At 34.9% G+C, this 26743-nt stretch overlaps 1 protein-coding gene across 1 annotated transcript in view; it reads left to right on the top strand.

The window, feature by feature from the left end:
* Positions 1-26743, top strand: part of LOC148942908 (alpha-mannosidase 2-like) — a 322023-nt gene that overhangs the window by 97337 nt on the left and 197943 nt on the right. The window contains exons 11-12 of the mRNA XM_089102392.1: positions 5352-5537; positions 9352-9424. Coding sequence (XP_088958518.1) covers positions 5352-5537; positions 9352-9424 — 259 coding nt within the window. The remainder of the gene's footprint in view (positions 1-5351; positions 5538-9351; positions 9425-26743) is intronic.

The following is a 26743-nucleotide window of genomic DNA, read 5'->3' as shown; positions in this document are numbered from 1 at the left end:
GACTCCCTCTCCTCAGCACCCCACTCTTTACGCTAAAGTTTTTTTAGAACTTGTAAAACAGCCTATTATTCTAGTTAAACGGGCCCCGTGTTTCAGGAGTCATTGTTAAAGAATTGACACAAAAATTCAAGATTTGGCCTTTTTATATAAACTTTAGCGTTCTTTTCTCAGGCTCTATGGCACCGATCTGGTGGCCGTTCGATTCCAGAAGAGGGCTCATTGAAAGTGAAATTGAAAATTGCCGTTCCTGTCTTTAAGTAACATAAGAGATTCGGCTATAGTAAGTTGGCTTTTTCTGATATTGTATGGCACAAACCAATAGTTGGGTCCGAATAAGGCCAAATGTTATCAAGTAAATAATTTCTGAGACCACACTGGCTAAGCATGACAAAATGAAAATTTATTAGGGCCCAATTCTAAAAAAATTGACTCGTAACTGCCTTTTTTGCACTTAGGACGGTTGAGCTGAGGTCTCAACTGAAATATTAGCATACTATTCTTCTCATTTTCAGTGGCTGGAATTATTCTCGTTTTTCTTCTTTATAATTTTTTTTTTCATTTTGTAGTGATATCAAGCAAAATTGTTAGATACCCTGTCGGCTGAAAACTATGAAAATCTATTGAATGTGCCTCCATGTATCAGAGGCCATAATATCGCACGATAACTTATTAGTTCCAAAACAGTTACACAGATCATACAAAATAAACCGTTATCATTTTATAGACAAGTATCTAAAAGCTTCGCCCGACTGAATTATTCATTGAAGGCATCATTATGGCCACCGTTTAGAATCCAGGTATCATCATGTGCATGTTAGTGTATTGCTGCAAACCAACTATTAGGGGGATGGGCCAGTTGATCTTTTTGTGAGTGAGGGGGATCCTGAAGCCTCAAAAAGTATATTTATAGGCCAAAATTTTAAAAATTTTCAGTGCTTGATTCTTCGGAGAAATGTGGGGGGCGGGACGACTCCCAACCTTCCTTCATTTTGAGGAATATAGTTGGACTAATCCTGCAACGTGATTTCTGCGGGGTCACAGCTCATCTTTCATTGCTAAAATATTTAAGTACATCATTCAACATTATTTCCACACTCTTGCCTGAACATAAGGGGGAAGGGTAGTGACATCTTCTGTGGACAGAATCTGTCAAAAACCGTCGTTGAACTTTTAACTCTAAAATTCGTTTTTGATATTACAGGAATAATTGAATGACAATTTTTATTTGATTATTAGCTTGATAGAAGCATTGATACTCAATAATTGTTGTGTTATCTAATTGGAATTATTTGTGTTAGTGTGTCTAATTGTAATTAGACTTTAAAGTAAATATTGGCGACTGAGGGGGTGGTAGTCCTGTCGCATTTAAGAGAGAACTGGATATGATAACAAAAGAGAACAGAAATTAAATTAAAAACCGTATTTTTCCAATGAAAGTCTTAACTGGAAATCTTATTATTTAAAGCAAATCCGTAATACTTTTCAAACCATTCTGATATATAAATAAAACTTGTTATCATACTACTCTACTGTTGGTGTCCTCGTCCTTGAAGCATTGAAGAAAAACCAAATAAAGCTTAACACAAAGAGTGGGTGGGTAAGGGGTTGGCAGCCCCTGTCATAAACAACAAAATTTCTATTCATTTTAAATTTTAAAATTTTAGGTAAAAAATTAATATCTAATATTCAGCTAAGCATGCCTGAAAATAAGGTAAATAAACTAACTATGAAATTTGAACTTGTTTAAAGCGTTTTCTCAATGTCAAATAAATTATTCGCAGTTGATTAAACTCGTGCTGGGCATATTGATGGTTGGAGATCTAATAGAAATCAAAATTGAGAATACCGTCTCTTCTATCATCATTCATTTAAGCGAAACCACAAGACCTAAACTAATATAATTGGAAGTCTGAAAATCAGGCAAGAGACGATAAATTTGTATTTCATTGTTTCCAGTGCAAGAATTAGTCTTACTTATTGCTGACATTTATATTTTTGCTAAGAAAAAGAAGGCAATAAATACCCTAGGGTCTTCCAACTCTCTATCATATAGTATGCATCTCAGAGCAGCACTTGTTCTGCCACGTGCACTTCGGCCCCGTTTGGTACGGGCCCCCTGGTGCGCATAGTTTTTTTTGAAGTGGCTAACCCCTTACAGAAAACTTACTTATCAACCAGAAGATCAGACACCATTTTTTGCTTATTACTGCAAGCTATTATCTTTATTCCTGCTTTACAGAAAGATAGTATTTTCTCCTAATCAATTTACACGTGCCTCAATATAAAGCAGGATAATTGTGGATAGATATTAAGAGTGAAAGCAAAAAAGAACGTATAACAGAAGTGTGTAAGTAAGTCATAATTAACAAAACGACCAACTAATAGGAAACTGATTACATGCTCTTTTTGTATAAAAACATGATGTTGCGAACAGAGATTCTGTTGGAGACAATAATTTTGAATAAAAAGAGGATTTTTATCCCGATTATATATGTTTCTTATGTGTCTGTTTTATTGTTGTAGGTGGATCTTGCAGGGTTGATTCTGGGCAATAACTCTTCGCCTTCCGGAAAATTTCCCCCCTCCCGCGCGGTTGGTTAGTCTCCAAATGCTTTCGACTTATAAAAATTAACTAGAACTGAAGATATTCTTTGAGCTAAAGATATATCATTTTTGTCTTGTTACCCCTCCTAAAGTAAAAATCTTAAAATACCAACAGTGAGTAAGACCGAATAGAGGAATCATTCTTGATTTCTCACGTGTTTTCAGAAAAAAACTTAGATACGCCTTTTTTATTTTGAATACGGAGATATTATCATTGTAATGAGTTCTAGTATATGAGTATGTCATATCATCACTTTTGTTAATTAGTTCAGTCCTTTCCAAAAAATTCTCAAGCTTTTGATTCTGCCGCAAATCTGATTCACTATTTAAATCGCCCTAAAGTACTGAAATATTTGATTACTTTACCGGACCATCATTACACCGGGCACAAAAGAATACCAAAAATAGGGCGGAGTTCGAACATTTGGAAGTAAACAGTGATTTAAAGATGTCAGTATGTAGTCCGAAGAACGAAGAAAAAAATCAACGAAGAAAAGAATGGGAGGAATGGAGAATTGAGGAGAGCAGTGGTGTAATAATATTTATAAATAACCTCTGTGCAAACTAATTGTTTCTTTTATTTTCTTCTTATACATATAATAAAAATAATAATCGAACTTATTTATAGACATATTATATATTATAACCATTGACCAATGAAGGGATCACCCATCTTAAATTAAGTTGAGAAAGCCATTCACTCGAATAAAAAGTGCACATGCATACAGCTATACACTCTATAGGGAGCTTGTTCGCTTGATTTTGCCAAATAGAGACAGTTTTGAAACACCACATTAAACCATTTGTATTTTTGAGTTCTGAAGCTATTTTTAAAATGGGCGTTAGCCTATTTAAAGCCTCGTTTGTAATGGGATCTAGCTAATTCACAGGCATGTCCATAGGTTTAGTATCTGACTTTCATTTTATGTTATAGTTATATTTACTGGAAATATATAGAAAGAAAAACAAAACAAATATAGAAAGACTAAGAGTCTTATCTAAATAGGTAGAGTTTGCATATTATATTGGAATTGTAGTTGTTGTAAATTTGAAAGGTTATGTAACTCGCTTGTTCTTGAATTGTGATCGAGTCTTTCTACTATATTTTTACTAGAATTAGGCTATTATGTTCCGTCCCTTATCACATTAATGTGCAGCATTATCAGTAAAGTTGGTAGATGCAGTGAAGACGTGATAAGTAAAGTAGGGTCCTGTTTGTTTTTTTATTTATCTAAAACTAGCAGTGGCTAAAACAGGTCTTCTGATCTTAATAGTGGGTCTTTGGATCTGAATTGGGTATTTTAGGCTTGAAAAAAGGGAAAGCACATTCGTTGGCTCTTTTAGACTATTTCATCTTTATAAAACTTTCTGTGTGTCACTTGAGGTAATTAGTAAACCCTTAAAATGCAAATGAAATGGTTTGGGTAAGATATAGGCAAAGTAATACCTTAACCACAAGGGGAACACTGGATTTACTTCCGGTGCTCTTATAGCTGAGTGGTGACTGGTCACCTGCTTTCCTTCTCAGTGTTTTTTCTAAACCGATGATCTGAACTAACTTATCAGAAAAACAACATGCATAAAATGATGGTCTGGAGCAGAAAAACAACATACCAAAAGCTTAAAAAGGAACATAAACTATAAGAATTAAGATTTTGCGGATACAATTAAACTTAATGAAATTCCTATAATTCAGATCAACAAAAATATTATTTTGTTTATGCATTAATTGTTTTCAAATTCCTTTATATTGAGTCTCGGTTACTATTTTTCAAGTCGCTCCGTATAGTTCGTTACCGCGATTTGAGTGATTTGGTCAAGAGTTTGACTTCGAAATACGAACTCGTCCCAGCCAGGATTGTAATAGTTATTTTTGTTATAATTTATAAAGACGAGATTTGACCTGATATTAGGTACTATAAAATTAGTATCTGGTTTAGGACCTGAAAACATTGAAAAAACAGTGCAATAGTCGCCAGGTACATAAGGAAAGTTGGATAAAAGGAAAAATATATAAGTAATGGAGAAGAATTGCGATCTGTGTTTGATTTTTGTGTACAGTCTGTATTTTTTGGAGTAGCCATAATTTAATTTTTTCATTATCCTGCTTAGTTTTTTCATCTTATTATGTGGCTCTGGCCAAAATATTTGCATCCAATTTTTAACAGCCATTGTTTTTTTTAGGATTAATCATGCATTTAAATCACCAAAAATAACAGGATGGTTTTTCAGTAGTGCCTAGGTACTATACCTCTGCACATTCCTTATGGCCAAGAAATTCCCTTGGACATGAGGATGGTCTTGAGTATAAGAAGGGCTTTCGGTAAAAGAACGACCTTGGGTATAGGGAAGGTATTGGGCTCTGGAAAGGTTTTGGAGGCTTCCCTCAAGCAAGGAGACCTTAAAATCCATATGAAATGGATTTGCTGTAAATTGATTTTTTAGTTATTTTACTTTATTTTTTATCTTATTATCCTTGGTGTGACCAAAGTATTATATCCAATGATCTTTCAGGATTAATCGCGAATCAAAAAACAAATTGACTATCAATTAAGAGCCTCATATACCAGATTTTCGAATGTAGATGTCGAAATTTATTCAATAACTAATCAATAAATTTGAATGACAGCAAAATATAATTTAATGTTTTATTACAAACAAAATCTTTTAGTGTCTTTATCAAATTATGCATAGTTACCGTCCCTTCTTTTTAATTGAATAAGTCCTTATAGATTTGGTATTTTCAGATCTGCAGATATCCTTTTTTCGATGATGTGGTCACATATGGAGTCAATAGGCTTTAGTAAGCCTAATTGGACAACTGAACTGACGGAAAGACTGACTAGTGCGCGCCGAAATCTCTCATTATTTCAACATCATGATGGCATCACTGGTACTGCCAGAGATCACGTTGTCAATGATTATGGGAATAAGTATGATATTTCTAATATTTTATTCTTTTTTGACCTCGTCTTGACACCATTTTATGGCAAAAGATTTGCTGACTCTAGGACCCCACTTAGGGTCTTGACTCGCACTCACACCCGAAATGTTTGTCCAACTCGTAAAAACGTAACAAAAATGAATATAAACAAATTTTGACGTGTTTTTTTTTGTAGTACTGGCACTGCCAGAGATCACGTTATCAATGATTATGGGGATAACTATGATATTTCTAATATTTTATTCTGTTTTAACCTTGTCTTGACACCATTTCATGGCAAAAGCTATCCTGACTCTAGGACCCCACTCAGGGTTTGACTGAACCCACGCCCGAAATGTTTGTCCGACTCGTAAAAACGTAACAAAAATGAATATTAACAAATTTTGATGTGCTCTCTTTTTAAGTATTTTTAAAACAGAATAAATGCTGGCTCTAGGACCCTGAAGGGGTCAACTGCTTAGGTCTTTTCTAGCCATTCAATGATCAGAATTATTTTGTTTGCTTTGTTCATTTTGTTGAGAGGGGCTAAAGTCAAAGAATATCCATTATCTATATACCTTTTGCTGGCTGGTTGGGTGACCTTCCGGTTGAACCTAATTTGCAGTAGAAACACAATTCCTCTTTTGGATTTATCATAGGCAGCGCAATATAATGTTAACAGATTTTGTTAAAAATGAGGCACGCATATGATCTGAAAATCAGTGCTGTGCAGAAGTGAGGGCTACTAATTATGATGCGCTCCTTCTCCTCTGTGCACTTACCTGGCTGTACGACATTTTTGTAAACCTATACCGCTTATAAGTATTTTCGTCGGCTTTACGTATTTCCTAAAGGCAGGCGCAGAGCGTTCAGCTTTTTCATTACTTCTGGCTATTCTTATTGCGGATGTTAAGCAGTTTACTACTGCTCATTTATATGTTACGATCATTGTGGGCTTTGCTTCTAATATTTCACGAAGCTGGCAGCAGCTTTTTTTAATGCCATCTTCGATTTTACGCTTTTTCACAATTTAGGTTTGAGTATACCTTTTTCTGTGTTTAATATAGCATTCAAATTTAATTGAAAAAATATGGGATAAAGTTTTTACTAATTTAAATATTTGAGTTTAAATGAATTTAGTTTTATTTAAGAATTTATAGCATTAGGTTCCTTTGATCCTACTAACTATTCTTATAAATTTGTTTTCGATCATTTCAAATATTCATAATTTCTTTTACTTGTAATAACCAAATAAATATCTCTTGCACATCTGGTGCCAAATGCCGCCATATCTAGACGCTTCTCTGCGCATGTATGATTGTCTTTATTAGTTTCTGTATGTTCCCATAGCTACTGATGATCGTTTTGTGGGGGCCCTAAAATTGCCTCCGTTTCTTATCTATTGTGCATGAAGCTTGAATATCACAAGAGTTGAAAGGTTGCTTTCCATATACAACGTTTGTGCTAAAGTGGCAGATGGCTACCATCTTTGTGCAATTTTATTGCCACAATTCTTTTAAGTTATTAGTTGCTACCAATGTGAAAGCTGTTTCGAATTCGGTAATAAGTGGTTTGTGAAATAAATCACTGCTTTTTCTGAAAAATAACCAAGTAAGAAGAAACAAGTAAGCAAAGCCAGCTAGAAGACCGGAAACGCTGAACATGAATAAAGATGTTTCTAAACACAGTGCCGTCCAAATGACAGGCGAACATTCATTGGCTTCATGCTGGTTCTTAATGATTTGATGAAAACTTTTATTCAAATCATGCGAAATTTTTCATTTTTTGATTATGTGTTTTTTTTGGAAATAAATCTTTCGTATAAAAACGACTTTGCTAAATTATTGCTCACGACTTTGCTTTGCGCGTGAGCAATAATTCGCAATATGTGTGATAAACTTCACAAAAAGTATAGTTTAATGTGCCCGAACTGTACTTTGGTGCCAAGTTTCGTATTTGGCGAGAACCAAGCCAGACCGGCTTTCCTTTTAAAGACATAATGAAATGTTTGTCGTGTATGATTTTATACGTAGATGGCGTGGATCGCCCTTATCGTTAAAAGTGCGTTCTTTATATTGGAAGAATAGTCACCCGAAAAGTGGAATATTTATGGAACGAAAATTCATTCTAGGTATGGAGGTGTGCAACACTTTTAAATTGCAGTGTTAGGTTCAGAAGGGAGGATTTAGGACCTCCCCCACCATTCAAAAATTACTTGAAATGAAGGGTTTTTACGAATTTTTTTAATGTAATAAATTTAATTTCTTATGACCTGTTAACAAATAGATGATTCATTTGACACAGTGACCGATTATTGAAAATGCCAAAATGAAAAAAAAGAAGACACAGTCGACAAATTAATATTTGGCATCAGAGTAGACAAATACTCGTAATTACTGACGTCAACCTGCCGCCAAATACTAATTAGAAATATTGAGGAAGGTCAGGCTGATTTGCCACTTATTTTAGTATTTTATTGAAAATAAAAAAGTGTTGTATTAAGTAATAAATGCGTTTAGCTGGTTTTTAAATTGCACTCAAAAATGGAATATAACTTGTGTGTCTTGCCCTTAATACGATTTTAAAAGAATTAAAAGTGATTGTACAGTTTAAAGTTTTAAATTAAAAAATTTATATTTTTAAATTTTAACTGATTTAAAAATTTTTGTAATGTCAAATATTGAAACGTAAACCTTGAAACTTGAGCTGAATTTGAGACAATTTGAATTGGGTTGGGTTTGATTTAGTGCAATGTGATTGAAACGGCCATGTAAAGAAATTATATTAGAAAATATTAGTACCGTGTTCGAAAATATTACGTGTAAAGGAAATCACATGTAAAGAAAATATTAGTACCAACATCTTAACTGCATGAAATTGCAGTTCAAAACAATTTTTTCCATATTTTGTAAAAATAGTTACTGTATTTCTGTTGAATAACATATTTATTTTTTTTTTTATTTTTTTTTCAATTGTTCAGTTGAAATTTACTTCAACAAATTTCGTAGCATTTAACACCACAGTTGAACTTGAAAGAATTATGTTTTTTTTTTTTTAATAATTTTCAATTTCTAAATTTGGTTTTAGGGAACTTTAGATCCTAAAAAAATTAACTTGGAGAACTTTAAATTTTTAAAAGATTCTGAATTTGAAGTTAAAATTAAAATTTCGAAATACATTTAAGAAACTTTAAAGCTTGAGTTGAACTGTTCTCATGCGTCCAAGTTGTAATGAAGTACACACTTTGTGAACTAAGTTATTTTAATAAAATATTCGCATAAAAAAAACGTTTCCACTTTTGGATTATTAGTTCTCCGGCATTCTGGGGCATATGGACCATCTTCATTTTTTTTTTTTTTTTTTTTTTTCTTCACAAAAGCTTATTGTCACTGCTTGTAAAAAATAGAATAACTTGGACTTTGTCAATGGAAGCTAGTCATTTGAAATGGACGAAAATACAGTTAATAGTATACATAGAATTTATCTTTAATATATTTATCCCTTCCTTTTTTGTGTCTGAAGTTGTATGTTGTTTTTTTTGTTATTAACAAGCATCTGAATTCCGCTTTTATCAATTGTGATTACCTCAGAAGAAAAATAGTCTAAATTTGTTTTTATCAATTGTGATCAACTCGAATATACCTTATTGCAAAAATTAAGACAAACGGTTTGGTTTCTTTTCGTTCTTGCCGATTGAAGCAAGGAAATGTTGTACAGTCCTCCCTTTCCATCTCCCTAACTCCCTGAAAGAGCCCAGCAGGATACCTTATCGCCACGGAAATATCTTTTGGTTCAATATGCTATAATTAAGGATTTTTTTTCAGGCTATTTCAATCAGTGTTGAACGTTAAGTCAGTAATCAGTCAAACTAGCGACTTTCTTCTTTCTAATGATCAGGTACCGTGTTTTATTTCATTAGTTGATTTAAATTTAGTTTATTAAAGTGTGTATTAATGTTTATATATGTTGTAAAATATATAACCATAATTACTTTTTATTATCTATTAAAATTACGTTTCTTTCAAGATAAACAGAACGATAGATTTTAAAGAGAATTATTAAGTATAACAATAATATATATTAATTGATTCCCAAAAAGACATGAATAATCTCAATGCCACTCAACCTTTAGCACTGAAATTAATTTTGTTTAAAAACTTAAATTCAGACTCATTTAATTTGAAAATAAAAACACATTATAAAAAGATAATCATACAGGACTTGCTCCTCGCCAAATATGGCAAATAAATCGTAAAATTATGTATTTAAAATAAATGCCATTATAGATTGGTGGATAGTTTAATTGATATTGCAAGACAAGCCACAGGGCCGTGGCAACAAGCGAAATAATAGAATAATCAAGGCTTTTAACACAAAGGTGAGAATTTCTACAACGTGTACAAAGAACGCTAGGTCTATTGTGCCATCAGTCTCCAGTGTGATCCATACTTCCTCTGGGGGATCTTTTCTCAACTACCTAATAGCACCCTAATGTTCACTCTTGATTATAATTCAAAGCCCCTCTTCACATGCTTCACAGTCACTCTTCACATACTTCCATCACCCAAATATTTCATCCCTTAGATGTGTCAATGATTGGCACTCGCACATTAATGGAATAAATTGTACATGCTTATTCATACAATAAGCATGAATATAAACCCTCTGTTTTCGTAGCCTTGCCAATAATACTTCTTCTTTCACCAAAATGAGCAGTTGGCACCAAGATGGGCAGATGATTTATTGACCTGACAAAAAATTGATACAAGATATAGTTAGTAATTTGAAAAAGGGGGGGGGGACCAGATAAACGAATTATATAGACAGTTTTAATAATCATTGCAGGGGAGATACGAACAGATATAAGGCGATGGGCTAGGTAAAATGAGGAGTAAGGCGCTCAGCGACTATAGTGACTATATAAGTGACTCAGTGACTATAGAGAGCTGAGAGTATATAGTTTACTACCTGACAACAATCCAGAAATAACACGGCTAATAAAATAAATAAAGAAATAATAATTTAAAAATCTTTAAACTTTTCACAAATCCCAACAGAAATATAACAAACTTTCTTACCACAGAAAGGTCAAGTTTAATTATCCGGCTCCAGGAAAGAGTGTCGTTCCCACTGTACTGCGGTTACCACTATTGAAAATCTTAGCAGAAACGATAACCCTCTTCACTATCTTTTTTTACAAGGATAGACAAATCTTATTGCATTTACATATTGGTTACAATTCAGGTGAAGTGTAAGATCGGAAGTGTAAGCTGAAGAGTTTGTGAAAGTACTAAGAGAATAAAAGAGTTTGAAAAACGAAGTAGAAATAGAAGGATCTACAATTGGTGTGACACCGTCGGCACATGAAATAGTTAGTAGTATTAAAAAAGCCGTGCATAGAAAGTGGGCAGATTCCTCGCCATTTTCCAGTGAGGGTTGCGTCACCATTGTTGGAGATCCTCCCAAGGGTACGGTGTTTTCTGTCGGGTGGTAATTTGGCTGCCGTCCAGACTACTGCAGCCAGTGCTGTCTTGAACTTGAGGCAAATCATAATGGTTGCTTTGGACATTTCTGCAGATATTCGTTCTCTGTTAGTTGACTTCTCATTTTTTGACCTGCTGGACTATACTTCACTCACGGATGGTTGTTTGGTTATCAGGATGCCTAAGACGTCTTTAATCGGTTCATTTTGAGTACAGGATATCTTGCTAACGACTTCACTGGCGATTTTACAGACAGCTTGAGTCACCTCTCTTTGCTGCTTCCTCCGGCAGGACTGCTTTCCACTTAAGATAGTTTCTCTGGAATTTTTTCTTGCTCTTCTTTGCCGATTTATCCGTGGCTCTGTATTCTTTGCTATTGAAAATCCGATGATTGGGCACTTGTCTTTAGACAAGTGATGGTTTTACTTTCTTTTATTTCCCTCGATATGATCCAATATTCGGTCAAACAGCCACTGGTCCTCTGGGCCAGTCACAACAGTCACAGCCACTGGTCCAGTGGTGGCTGTTGTTGCCTCATGGAAATCCGGTTTTATGTTTTCTCAGGTTCTTTCACAATCAGTATTATCTGGTAAAGACGGGGCCTCGAATCGTATGTCCAACTTAAATGCTTGGTAGGATTTTCTCGTTTGCAATTTGTTCGTGTCGAATCCCGGGTTTTAGGGATCCTCTTTGATGTTTGCGTTTCTTTTTAGTTTAAGATAAACTTTCGCTGTCATCAGATTGTATTTTGAGCACAAGTGCGTTATTTTATACTCTTTTATATCAAGTAGGCTTGCCCTCCACTTTTTGCTCCATAGAAAAAGGTCAATCTAATTTTGAGTGTGAAGTTTGGGAAATGCACAAGGATATTTGTGCACATTCTGATGGGAAAACATGGTGCTGCCTATTTCAAGGTTGCTGAGGAGTGCGAAGTCGATCAGTATTTCTCCATCTTGATTTTACTGACCAGACCATGCTCGCTGGGAACACAGAAAGTGATAATCATTCCCTACTTTTGCGTTAAAGTCTTCTTGAAAACATGCTCTGTCATGTTGTAGCATATCGTTGGCTATGAGTTAAGTTGTCTGTAAAATTCGTCCTTTGTTTTTTCAGTAGCTTCATTGGTTGATGCATAGCATACTACTGCTGATACTTTTATATGAGCGCCTATGAAATGAGCTTTTGTAGGTAATGTCGGTATCTACTGCAGAAAAGCTTGAGAGTTGTTTTTTTTTTTTTTAAATCATTAGGACATCTCCGAATTCACGTTTTTGCTGGGATCCACTGTAAATAATAGTCACATCTCCTTGATCAACTTCGTTACTGAACCTCCGACAGATCGTAAAGGTCGAGGTGATATTCTTGCAGTGTTCCCGGCACTTGCTCAGTCTTTGAAGCTTGAGACATTGAGTGGACATTTCAGAAACCAAATTTAAGGTGGTTATTTCGCAGTTAAATCTTGTCCTCGGGTGTGCAATAGTTGTGATGACAGAAGTTCCAATCTAGGTGGTATGGTTGCAATATTATTTTCCTCCGAGGGCTGGTCCTCGAGGTCCTAGGAATGCGTTGCAAGCCCATAGCTCAACCCTCCTCATTGAACGGACTTGGGACAGCCATGCTCCCCCAACCTCTACGAGGTAAAGTTCCTTCCATGGTTGAGCTAAAGTGTTTTAGCTGGTTGACTTGAGTGTTTGTTATTGAAAGGTTATCCTGCATAGCAAACTCAAGTAGTGCTACTCCGTTTGGGCATAATCCGCCATACGCATGCTTTCCATACGAGACTTCAGATTTCCCTAACTTCCGACAAATGCTTGCTTTACAGTCCCCACCTTTGATTAGAACATCATTCTGGGGTTTTGCTTGTGTAAAGATTACGGATAAGTTTAAAAGTTTTAACTTCCTCCTGGGTTCTGTTGGTGGGGCTTAGACAGATACGACAGTAATGTTTATAAGCTGGTCTCCAAACCTCGAACAGGCCGTATGCTCAGATATGGGTTCATAGCCAATTATACAAGCAGCTGCTTTGAGTGACGGACAAATTCAGCACCTGCATAGTTTGAACCATCCTTAAGACCGTAGTATACTGTGAGGACTATTAGGTATCAATCCGCATGATGTCGGCTGTTCAATCGTGTTTCAGGGACACACATGATACCCTATTTGTATTGGTTGAGTTCTTCAGCTACATAAGCTTACGTCAATGGACACTTAATTGAGCAAAGATTCCAGCATCCGATATTAGAACTTGTCTTCGTGATAATATTGAATTCATAATATTTGGCATCACCGTTCCAACGTTTCTTATGAGTATAGTTGACGGTAATAGCACCATTTTTGTGGCATCCTCTACGTATGCTAACCGGTAAGGCCCGCATCTTCCACCCTCTCACCACCGTAAGGCCATGTAGACTGATTTCTCAATGATGAATAGCGGCGGAGACGACTAGACTGCTGCTGTGGCCTGCAGTCTTCCTGAGCCAGCAGGAAATACTTCCGTCATATATACCCAGTCTACCGTCAGACAGCTTTAGCAGCGGATACAGATTATCTGAAGATGGAGGATTGCAATTCATCTTCCTTTGTGGTGACGATAATGTTTCTTCTACAATGTTTATGTCTTCTTGAAAAGCTAGAAATTTCTGATTTTTCTTTATTTTTGAAAGGTGTTAATTTCGTTTTCTTGACCAATTTTAAATCTGAAGAAAATGTCTCTTTTGGTAACCTATCAAACAGTTCGTGGTAGCGAACTGTAAGTAAGAAGTGACCCAGCTCAATGTTAACCGAAAATCGAAAAAACGGAATTTTGATACCAGTAGATACATCAAAAGATTCAAATTTTTAATTGTGATTTCAAAAATATAAGTTTCATCAACTTTAATCTTACCCATCAAAAGTTACGCGCCTGAGAAAATTTGGCTGATTTTAGAAAAAAGGGGGAAAGACCCCCTAAAAGTTATAGAACCTTAATGAAAATCACACCATCATATTCAGCGTATCAGAGAACCCTACTGTAGAGGTTTCAAGCTCCTATCTACAAAAATGTGGAATTTTCCATTTTTTGCCCGAAGAAAGATAACGGATGCGTGTTTGTTTGTTTTTTTGTTTTGTTTTTTTTTTTTCCAGGGGTGATCGTATCGACCCAGTGGTCCTAGAATATCGTGGGAGGGCTCGTTGGAGCGGAAATTAAAAGTTCTAGTGGCCTTTTTAAGTGACCAAAATAATTGAGGGCAACTAGGCCCCCTCCCACGCTCATTTTTTTCCCAAAGTCACCCGATCAAAATTTTGAGATTGCCATTTCGTTCAGCATGGTCGGAAATATTATAACCATGTCTTTTAGGATGACTTAGTCCCTCGAAGTCCCAGTTATGAACTTTACCCAATGTTAACATATAGTATTGGTTATTGGGAAGTATACAGAAGTTTTCAGGAGGAATTTTTTCTGGTAGTGGGGGGTCGGGGTGGGTCGGGGGTTATATGGGAGGATATTTTCATGAAGGAAGTTTTCATGGGGGAAGGGACATTGCTATGAAGGGGGCGCCGGATTTCCCATCATTGTTTAAAAAAAAAAATCAGAAATTAAATAGAAAAAAACAAGATTTTCAACTGAAAGTAAGGAGCAACATCAAAACTTAAAACGAACAAAAAATATTAGCTATATGATTGGGTTCACCTTCTAGTCAATGCCTCGCTCTTTAAGCCAAAGATTTTTTAGTACTTTCATAAGAGCTATTTATTCTAATCAACGGCCTTTGTGATTAAGGGGTAATTTTTAAAGAATTGGAACAAAGTTCGAACTTTAGCTTAAAGAGCAAGGTATTGACTAGGGTTACGTAAGTTAATTTGTAAATTATGTCAGAACCAAATTTAGAGACAGCCATTTAGCAAAAGAAAAGTAAAATTTTGTTTACTTATTCAATGACGGTGAGCCAAAATAAAAGCTGCATTAACTAAAAAACGATCAGAAATTAAATAAAAAAAACAAGTTTTTTAAACTGAAAGTAAGGAGCGACATTAAAACTTAAAACGAACAGAAATTATTCCGTATATAAAAGGGGCTGTCCCCTCCTCAACGCCTCGCTCTTTACGTAAAAGTTTGACTCTGTCTCACAACTTTATTTTTTAAAACAATAAAAAACTTTAGCGTAAAGAACGAGGCGTTGAGGAGGGGACAGCCCCTTTCATACACGGAATAATATCTGTTCGTTTTAAGTTTTAATATCGCTCCTTACTTTCAGTTTAAAAAACTTGTTTTTTTTATTTAATTCATAGTAACAAACCGAAAGTAAACAGTGGCCTTTGTCACTAGATTAAGTAAAACAAAAGAAACAAGTTTTTTTTTCAGTGAATTTACAAAGCCGCAATAAAACTTAAAACGAACAGAATTTCCCGGTTATATGAAGGGGACTGCCTTGCCCTTAGCCCCAAAACAAACGAATAAGTATGCATCCGCGGCCATCGTTCTCGAAAAAAAAAAATCGTATTTTTGTAGATAAGGGCTTGAAGCCTCTGCGACATAGCTATTTGATATGTTGAATTTGATGGTGTAATTTTCTTCACGGTCAATCTCCTTTTCAGAAGTGTTTCCCTCTTTTTCTAAAATTACACAAATTTTCTGAGACTCATAACTTTCGGTGGGTAATTGAATTTTACTTATATGGAACTACCGAGTAAATACGAATCTTTTTATGCTCATGTATTATTCAAAAAAATTTTTTTTAGGGTTTTGTTACTGTTGGAACGAATGACTCTTTACTTACAGTTTGTTACTACGAGCTGTTTCATTAATAAATAAAATTTTATTTCAGAACCTCCTTTCATAATACATAAAAAGAATCGTAAGTAGTAAGGGCATGTTAATTTCGAAATTTGCCCAGAAGAAACACCTCCCATACGGAAAACTGCCTTCGAGAAACATTATTTATATGTCATAGATCGTTGGTGTTCCTAATGTTATTGCTTGACATCTAAATGTGTTGATCTTGAAGTTGCAATTGCAACTTGGATCAATGTTATACCTGACATTTTTTTTTATTGACATGCATGTTTTAAAATATTCAAAAAAAAACTTTCTTTTAAGAGGCAAGAAAACAAAAGACCATGCCTTGCCAGAAAAGTGTATTAGAATTTGTAAGGACGACTCCGGCAAAATGGTTTGATTGATTGAAATTTCGGAAGAAATGGAGATGGTAATTCACTTTCATAACAGTTAGGCCCTAAGAATTTTCATAACAATAATTCAGCTTCACTAAACTTGTTATTTATTACTTTTAAGGAAAATAAATCAAACGAATTGAATAAGAAAGAAATCGTGACAATTTAAGCACTTTTTTAAAGCACTAAGGTCTAACTGGATTCAGTATTAAAGGGACGATTTTCCCTTTTTCCCGAAGTTGAACCACTTCGAATTTTCTCGAAGTTGAACCACTATTATGGAATATTGAGCAACTATTTCTTTGACATTGAGTAGCCGTTATTTTACTGATTGAGATTTAATATTGAGCAACTATTTCTTTGACATTGAGTAGCCGTTATTTTGCTGATTGAGATTTAATATTGAGAAACTATTTCTTTGACATTGAGTAGCCTTTATTTTACTGGTTGAGATTTAATATTGAGAAACTATTTCTTTGACATTGAGTAGCCGTCATTTTACTGATTGAGATTTAACATTGAGCAACTATTTCTTTGACATTGAGTAGCCGTTATTTTACTGATTGAGATTTAATATTGAGCAACTATTTCTTTGCCATTGAGTAGCCGTTATTTACTGATTGAGATTTAATATTGAGCAACTATTTCTTTGACATTGAGTAGCCGTTATTTTACGGATTGACATTTAATATTGAGCAACTATTTCTTTGACATTGAGTAGCCATTATTTTACTGATTGAGATTGAATATTGAGCAACTATGTCTTTGACATGGAGTAGCCGTTATTTTACTGATTGAGATTTAATATTGAGCAACTATTTCTTTGACATTGAGTAGCCGTTATTTTTCTGATTGAGATTTAATATTGAGAAACTATTTCTTTGACATTGAGTAGCCGTTATTTTACTGTTTGAGATTTAATATTGAGAAACTATTTCTTTGACATTGAGTAGCCGTTATTTTACTGATTGAGATTTAATATTGAGCAACTATTTCTTTGACATTGAGTAGCCGTTATTTTACGGATTGACATTTAATATTGAGCAACTATTTCTTTGACATTGAGTAGCCATTATTTTACTGATTGAGATTGAATATTGAGCAACTATGTCTTTGACATGGAGTAGCCGTTATTTTACTGATTGAGATTTAATATTGAGCAACTATTTCTTTGACATTGAGTAGCCGTTATTTTTCTGATTGAGATTTAATATTGAGCAACTATTTCTTTGACATTGAGTAGCCGTTATTTTACTGGTTGAGATTTAATATTGAGAAACTATTTCTTTGACATTGAGTAGCCGTCATTTTACTGATTGAGATTTAACATTGAGCAACTATTTCTTTGACATTGAGTAGCCGTTATTTTACTGATTGAGATTTAATATTGAGCAACTATTTCTTTGCCATTGAGTAGCCGTTATTTACTGATTGAGATTTAATATTGAGCAACTATTTCTTTGACATTGAGTAGCCGTTATTTTGCGGATTGACATTTAATATTGAGCAACTATTTCTTTGACATTGAATAGCCATTATTTTACTGATTGAGATTGAATATTGAGCAACTATGTCTTTGACATGGAGTAGCCGTTATTTTACTGATTGAGATTTAATATTGAGCAACTATTTCTTTGCCATTGAGCAGCCGTTATTTACTGATTGAGATTTAATATTGAGCAACTATTTCTTTGACATTGAGTAGCCGTTATTTTACTAATTGACATTTAATATTGAGCAACTATTTCTTTGACACTAAGTAGCCGTTATTTTACTAATTGAGATTGAATATTGAGCAACTATGTATTTGACATGGAGTAGCCGTTATTTTACTGATTGAGATTTAATATTGAGCAACTATTTCTTTGACATTGAGTAGCCGTTATTTTACTGATTGAGATTTAATATTGAGCAGCTATTTCTTTGACATTGAGTAGCCGTCATTCTACTGATTGAGATTTAATATTGAGCAACTATTTCTTTGACATTGAGTAGCCGTCATATTACTGATTGAGATTTAATATTGAGCAACTATTTCTTTGACATTGAGTAGCCGTCATTTTACTGATTGAGATTTAATATTGAGCGACTTATGTCATATGCTGTTGCAGACCGGCTCAATATTATAACAGTCACTTCTTGTAACAACTATAATAATTTTTCAATAGATATTGATGGCACTAAACAAAACGAGAGGCAAGTGAATTTGGTTTGATTATCAAGTGGTAGAAAGGGCCTAACCTTGGATAGTGGCTTGACATTTAGTATTTATCTGGTATTCTCTGACAAATATGTAATCTTTCAAGTTCTACTTGAAAATTTGCATTGTTTTTATTTCCTTTTTTGTAAATTCTCATCTTAAAATATTCAAAAAAGGAATTTTTGGCTAAAAATTAAAATTCTCGCCTCTCCCCTCGGAAAAATTGTGTATAAGAAAATAAGCTTTTTTTCTAGAGAGGGAATTCCAATGCTAAAGAATAGCACATGGATATTTGTCTTGGCGGTTCATAACGACGCGAAAATTAGGTTTATTTGAGTGAAATTTTGAAAGAAAATGGACATGACACATCATTTCATGAAAGGCAAGCCCCCAGCTTTCTAAATTTTCACTTATAACTTTTAAGGAAAATAATTAAAATGAAAGGGATAGAGACAACCAGCTTTTCATTTTGCTCCAGAAGGATGGTCGACAAAGAATGATTTTTTGGCAATATATCATCCTTCATCCGTAGAAGTGTCCTAGCTATCTTAACGTTTTTAAGCCGGACTTGATTGCTGTCTTTTCTGTGGATTTAATAGTTCAATCTTGGTTTGAAGAGGTATCGTCCCATTCGTCCAAGCTTTTTTCAACTGCAAAAATACCCTGCATCTTGACAACTCTGTTGTCAGAATTGTGTGTCAACCTAATGTTTTCACTGCATCCGCCATTTTTGCTAATAATGTTACCTTTTATATACATTATAATATATATTATATAGTTATAATATAATATTATATATATTATAATAATGTTACCTAGATAAGTGAAGCAATCCACTTGATCGATTTTCTCGGTATGTAACATTCCCTGTTCATTCTCATCTATTGCTTATCTAAGCAACTTGGTCTTCTTGTCATTTATTTTCAAACCTATTCTCGCATCCTAAATCCTCAAAACCTCCAAAAGTTCATTCTTTCGTTGTCTTTTTTTTTTTTATCTAGGAGACTCAAATCATCTGTATAATATCAGTGTAGGAGATTTTTACCTCCCTATGTCCTTATGCAATAAAGATACTTTCTTAAACCACATTGGCCTGACATAACATAAAGAAAGAAAAATGAGCAAAAATGGGGTTTTTAAAGGCCAATGGGGGGTTTTTTCTTTGGTTTTTTGGTTCTTTTCACATTGATTTTCCGCCTTTGTTTTTTGTTTTTTTTTTTGTTTGTTTTTTTTTTCTTCGGCACTTTCCTTGGATTTCGTATTTCGTTTCGCGCTGAAGAAGAGAGGTGGGTGTCCTCTCGAAATATTCGCTTTGTGGTGTTTTTCCAGTATTTTCATTTGGCCTTTAAAAACCCCATTTTTGCTCGTTTTTCTTTCTTTATGTCCTTATGCAATGTCCTTTGAAGAAATTTCTGCCATTTAATCCTGTCCTTGGTATGGGAAAAAACTATGCTTGACACCTGACTCCGCACCGGTTCCAAGAACCTCAGTTCCTACCTTAATCACAGTAATACCTTTTTAGAATATTGATTGGATTCATCTTGATCGGAAATTTCTGAAATACATATTTTAAATGTTAATTATTTCCCTAAGGCTGTCACTATTAGAAATTAGAATAGAATAATTTTTTTATGAGATGTTGTTTTATTTACTGTCAGCAATTGGATTTCTGTTTGAGAGTTTGAAGCTTATGTTGAAAGTATAAACTTGAAGCGGAAAGATTATTGCTCAAACTGTAACATGAATTTTACTGCTAATTTTCCTTTCTCTAATAAAAGACCTTGCTTTTAATTTTTAGGATTGATCTATGTTAGGTTATTTAGTGGTTTCATTTCGCTATTGAATTGACACGCACGATAAATTGTAAATGTTTTTTTCTGAATTTACTCAAATACATTTCATTGTCAGTGGTGTCAATTAAAAAAAAATATAGGGAGGAGTGGGATGTATTTTTCAAAATCTAGGGGGTCAAAATGTAATTTCAAAATCTAGGAGGAGGGCATTCCTGTCGTTTATAAAATTTTCTCAATTAAATTACTAAAAAATTGAATTTTTTAATGACCCCCCCCAAAGATTTCTTTCAAAATTCAGGGGGGGGGGGGGGAAATAAAGACCCCCCCCCCCCCTTCGTTGGTGGCGTTGCTGCCCTTGGTTAATGTTTGAAATTAGTTGTAGAAAATCAGCCATCGATTGCACTCAAACCTGCGGCCTGTGGGCTGTGGGTATAAGAAGCCTGGATCTTTAAAACCAAAATGATAATAAGACACTGCTGCAAGCTTAACAAGAAAAGGCATTATTTTCAAACACAAAATAAGGGATATGTATAATAATTAAAAATGGGAACTATCAGATTTTTTACCGATATTTTGACCTATTCACAGCACAAAAAAATAACAGAAGAAGAAAAGTGGCGAAAAAACTTGCATGACAACAAGAGCATACGACATAAAACCGACGAAGTAAAAACTGAGGCGAAAACTAAAATATGTTCAGTTATTTTCTGTTCATTCAGTTATTTTCTGTTCATGTTCAGTTATGTATGGAATTGATACTATTTCCAAATTCTTTTAAGTTTATTCAAAACTGTAAAGATTGTTCACAATGTGTCTTATGACTGACTAAACTAAAGGCAATAATCGCCCATTTCTATGGCCCCTTTAGTTTTCTTCCATGGCCCCTTCATTATGGAGTAGGCCTTGATGTCTTCTTTGAAAAGAGGTTTTATAAGGCGTCAGCTATTTTTATTTGATGCACTGGAGAAAATCTTATTAGTGGACCTCTTGGATTATTTGAACTTCTTATTTAGGATGCGGCGGACCCATGGCTAAGAGCTCCCCGATCTAAATTTTGTATTTAATTGAGTTTTATTTTTGCAAATGTCATAGCTTCTTTGTCGTAGTGTCATAGCTATAGCAAATGTCATAGTTACTTCATTTTTTTTTTTTACAGTAAAAACTGTAAATATTATTTATAATGTTTCTTCGTCTTGAACCATCCATTTAAGCAGAATTGGATAAATTCAAGGAGATAACAGTTTTTTTCTTTGATCCGTTTAACCTATTACCGCGGATCGTTTGCCGCGGATCCGCGGATAATAGGCCACGGATTTCATCTTAGGAAGGTATGTTTTCATACATACAGTGAAATTATAACGCACCAATTATGTTTAATTGGTGCATTGAAAAGAAAATTTTACTCATGAACCTTCTGAAACGTTTTGACTTTCTGTTTGGGGGTCTGCAAACCCCTGGCTAAGAGCTCACTTCTCTACATCATTGACTTACGTGGGTATTATTTGTTCAAGTGTAATAGCTTAATTTAGAATAGGTATGAGATATTATGAAACGGGCAAATTTTGCCTAAATCCTAAATCCTAAATTATTTTTTCTAAATCCTATTTTGTTAAGTGCTAATAGCAATAGCTTACTCTTGCCTTGAGTTAAGCTGAAATGGGCAGTCAAAACACACTCTTTGTTTGTTTAATTCTGGGAATTTCCCTAGAAAGAGGTATGTCGTGTTCACTGGAATCAGCTTTTGTTTTCCTTGCTTCTAAGGAAATTTTTGCTTTTTTAGTTGCGTAATACATAAATGCATATTATCTCATACTCTTAATATATAATAGTTGCTTACTAAGAAAGAAGTCATTTGAAATAAAGAATTTACTCATATGTTCAAAGGAGAGCATATATTTTTAATTTCTTCTGTGACGAGATCCATAGAGAAATTTCTCGAAGTATGTTGATGTTATCTGTAAGGTCGTTTAAATTTATATCCTATGTCACTTTTTTTTTCTTTTTTTTAATCCTTTGTTTAATATAAAATCATGTCGTATTTTTTTGTATTAAAATGTTACAAAATAAACGGAAGAGCTATTGCTCTTGGACCATTCTGAAATTAACTTACGTTTTTGCTTGTAGGACGAAGGGTTTAGCTAGCTCCTCCTTCCCCTTTTCCTTAGGCATGCAGACTTAGTTGCTAGAGGTTTTTATGGAGTGAGTTTGTGCAATGTTCCCCTGCCGGTGCTTGCAGACATGCTGCTTTAGCGGCCGCAGTTTTTCGTGCCATGACTTCTTAAAATATATGCTGCAACATATCACTTCTCTTTAGGCATACAGTTTTACCAGCCAAAGGTTTGTATACATTGCATTTTCGAAATGTAAACTGTAAAATTCCCTTCTCTGTAACATTCCCTTCTCGAAATGTAAACTTGCTCTGTATGCGTGCTGCTTTAGCACCCATTGTTTTGTATACAATTACTTTTTAAAATATATGCTGCAACATACAGTAGCAGTCATATTGTTTTAGCAGCCGGAGGTTTGCATGGGGTGAATTTAGAAACTTACCCTGCAATATTCTTTTCTGTGTGGGCATACAGCTTTAGCAGCCCTAATTTTGTAAGAAGTCGCAAAGTTTTCAAACAGTTCGTGGTAACGAACTGTAAGTAAGGAGCGACCCGGCTCAATAGTAACCGAAACTCTAAAAAACGGGATATGAATAGATACCAATTTAGATACCAATAGATACATAAAAAAAAATCAGATTTTAATGCTGATTAGAAATATATAACTTTCATCAAGTTTAGTGTTACCCTTCAAAAGTTACAAGCCTGACAGAATTTGCCTTATTTTTGAAAAAAGGGGGAAACACCCCCTAAAAGCAACAGAATCTTAATGAAAATCACACCATCAGATTCAGCGTATCAGAGAACCTTACCGTAAAGGTTTCAAGCTCCTATCTACAAAAATGTGGATTTTTTTATTTTGTGCCAGAAGAAAGATCATGGATGCATGTTTATTTGTTGTTTTTTTTTTGTGTTCCCAGGGGTGATTGTATTGACCCAATGGTCCTAGAATATTGTAGGAGAGCTCATTCGAGCGGAAATTAAAAGTTCTAGTGCCCTTTTTAAGTAACCAAAAAATGGAGGGCAACTAGGCCCCCCTCCAACGCTCATTTTTTCCCCATAGTCACCCGATCAAAATTTTGAGATAGCCATTTTGTTCAGCCTGGTCGAAAATATTATAATGATGTCTTTTAGGATGACTTAATCCCTCGAAGCCTCCAGGGGGAGGGCTGAAAGTTATGAACTTTACCCAATGTTAACATATAGTATTGGTTATTGGGAAGTATACAGACGTTTTCAGGGGGAATTTTTTCTGGTAGTGGGGGGTGGGGGAGTGGGTCGGGGGTTATATGGGAGGATCTTTCCATGAAGGACCTTTTCATGGGGGAAGGGACATTGCTATGAAGGGGGCGCCGGATTCCCCAGCATTATTTTAAAAAAAATCAGAAATTAAGTATAAAAAAACAAGTTTTTCAACTGAAAGTAAGGAGAAACATCAAAACTTAAAACGAACAGAAATTATTAGAGTAGAAAGGGGTCAGGAGGTCCCACGATTCACCCCTGCTGCCGCCTACAACTTTTTTAAATAATTTATGCATGTTTTTATGTCTGTTCGTTGTCAGTGAGAATGGAAAAACAGGAATTTTCTCACTTTGATGGATGTTTCAAGGTCGATTTATTTGCTGTTGTTTGTCCAGGTGTAATGACATTGGGGTGATTTACATAATCGATGGGGGGAATTATTGGTTCACGAAGGGGGAATTAAGAAACAAACATGGCTTCATTGTTGTTTGGCTAGCCTAACCTGAGAAATTGATTTACATAATCAGCGGGAAAATTATTTATTCACAAAGGGGTAATTAAGAGACATTATAGTTTATTTGATCTTTAGGCGAACCTAACCTGAGAACTTGATTTACATAATCGGCAGTGGAATTATTGATTCACGAAGGGGGAATTAAGAAACATTATGGTTTCTTTAATCTTTAGGCCTGGGGGATTTATTTATTATTGTTGTGTTGGACAAGTGCATGCTAGGGATGAATATCAAGGTGTCCTGGAATAGGAAACCGGAAGTACATGCATCTTTATCAGCCAATCAGCGAGTCATATACTTCCTCCTTCTCAGCCAATCGGAGAGCTGGTTACATATGGTTTTCCCCGTTGCATAACGATTCGCCCATTGAGATTTCGTATATAACGGGCTTGCATTGGGATTAAATTACCAGAAAGTATTGTGACACAATTGAAGCAACCATGAATGTTATTGATTAACTTGAAGCCTTGGCAACTTCAATTTACCATATAAGTTCTGATTTAGTACATTTTTATTTTCAAAATAAAATTATTTTCCTTGGTCACCCTCTAGTATATTTAGGTAAATACCCCTCCCCCCACACAAACCTAACCACCATGCAATATTTATAGTCACTAGAAAACATAAAATATGTTCTTTTTACTACCTAAACCCTCTCAACCCCCCCCTCCCCACCCCCACTGTTTTTACAAGTATAATTCTTGCCAATAGAAATATTTCTCCTTTTTCAATAAATTTATTCTTTCTGTAAGCCTATCAAAAAGTGACAATCAAATTCTGTCTATCCCATAGCTATTAATAAACCGTTTCCATTTAAGCCACCGCCGCCGCTTACTTGACTTAAAAACATTTTTCCCCAATGATTTAAAAAGGTGATAATTAGCTGACCCCCCACAATTGCACTTACTGCTTGTTAATCCTTTACGTTAGTGACTTAACCAAAAGGTTTCAACGATAAAAAGGATTTGTTTTTCTCTTTCTCAAATTAAAACGGTTTTAAGCAAAAAGAGATTGCTGTTTATTAAGCTTGTGGATTCGTAACATGTATTTGCCGGAGAACCAGTGAAACGGGATTATTTCCAAAAATAATTAATAACAATATATTTAGGACATTGATGAAAGGGGGGGGGGTTTGACATGCCTCAATTCTATCACCATTATTTTAAAATGAAAAAAAAGATTTGCATGAGAAGTAAGGTTTGGTTGGGATTTCAATGAATAACCCTTTTTTAATTAATTAAAATAGCATTTGATTTCTGAGTTTAGTATATTTTTACTTTTTGCTTTACTGAAAATGCCGGCGTAGGGGGCCTTTCTTAGTGATAAATGCTTTTCTAGACAAAATTATGCGGATGAGGATACTAACTTTCTTTCTGTAAAAAGGGGCAAATTATTTCAATACTAACTTTTTTCTCTTCTTTTTAAGGCCAATTATGAAGAATGTCTGTCGCCGCCACCCAGTAAGAGAGCAAGAGTGGGTGAGGCAGCCCCATCAGTGCCAGCCCCCATACAGACTGGGCATAAACCAAAAAGAGAATGGGGCATAAGGACGGTGAACCCTGTTGGCTCATCTATGCAAGCCCAAGACATTGCTGGCCCAGCTGCGCAAGAACATAGCGCTGCCACCCCGCCCCCCCACCCACATGCACAACCAAGACCATCCGGCCCCCAAGTGCAGCCAGGATTTGGAAATGTGAGCATTTTTTTTCCTACCTATATTATATAAATATATATATCTATTTCTTCCAATGTTTTTTAGTCTTTTCTTTTCACTATTTTTCAACCCAATATAAACTTATCTCAGCGGGATATTGAAAGATTTTTTCTCCCCAAAGGAAATATAATGTTCTCCCTTTTGAATCATGTCAAGTGCATGCATTCACCCTTTGCTAAATTAGATTAGTGAAGCCAAAAAAAAAAATGCTCTATATCCCGCTTGTAATAAGTAGCAAAATCCATTGCATTATAAATTGCTTTATTAGCGAATGGTTCCCCTTGCCTCTACAAATATTATAAAAAAAACTTTATATCGGAATGAGTTGTGTATCATGAGAGGAGATGGATATCCTTTTTCAAATCATGTTTTTGTTGTTTTTCCCCCAGAGCAGATAAAGAGTATTAATATGAAATTTTATTTGGAGGGATTGTTTGAACAATATCAAATTTCCGCCTTCTATGTCATGCGACGTTTTAGATTGTAAATATCTTATACTAATATAAGATATGCCACGGGTCCGAGAAGCGCTGGGGTAAGCGTTGCGGGCCCGAGAAGCGCTATGGGAAGCGCTGCGGGCTCGAGCAGCTGCTTCAATATTGCTCGGTAGAATTAAATACTGGGAGTTTATATCTTAGTTTGAGCAAGTAGGCTATTGCTTGGGTATAGCTTAATCTAAATAGATGGTAGACAAAAAATGGATTTATAGACACTTAATATTCAGGATCGGATATTTCTAGCAAAAATATAGTTAATTCTAATTAATGGTACGCAAAGTTGGGTTTACAGATATCTAATTTACAGATTTGGTTATCTCGTAATGTCTAAGGACTGCTAAAAATAACTATTTCTAGCAGAAAATATAGTTTATTCTAAACAAATGATACCCACAAATGGATGCGGGCTCGGGGGGGGGGGGGGGTGTGGGTCCCGCATCTCTGATCGGCCTAATATATATATATATATATCGAGAAGCGCCGCAGGAAGCTCTGCGGGCCCGAGAAGTGCCGC

The sequence above is a fragment of the Artemia sp. Qi Xiang Cuo genome, chromosome 16 (assembly GCF_049724085.1).
Source record: "Artemia sp. Qi Xiang Cuo chromosome 16, ASM4972408v1, whole genome shotgun sequence".
Taxonomy (NCBI): domain Eukaryota; kingdom Metazoa; phylum Arthropoda; class Branchiopoda; order Anostraca; family Artemiidae; genus Artemia; species Artemia sp. Qi Xiang Cuo.
The sequence above is the reverse complement of the archived record's forward strand: the minus strand, read 5'-3'. Positions and strand labels throughout refer to the sequence as shown.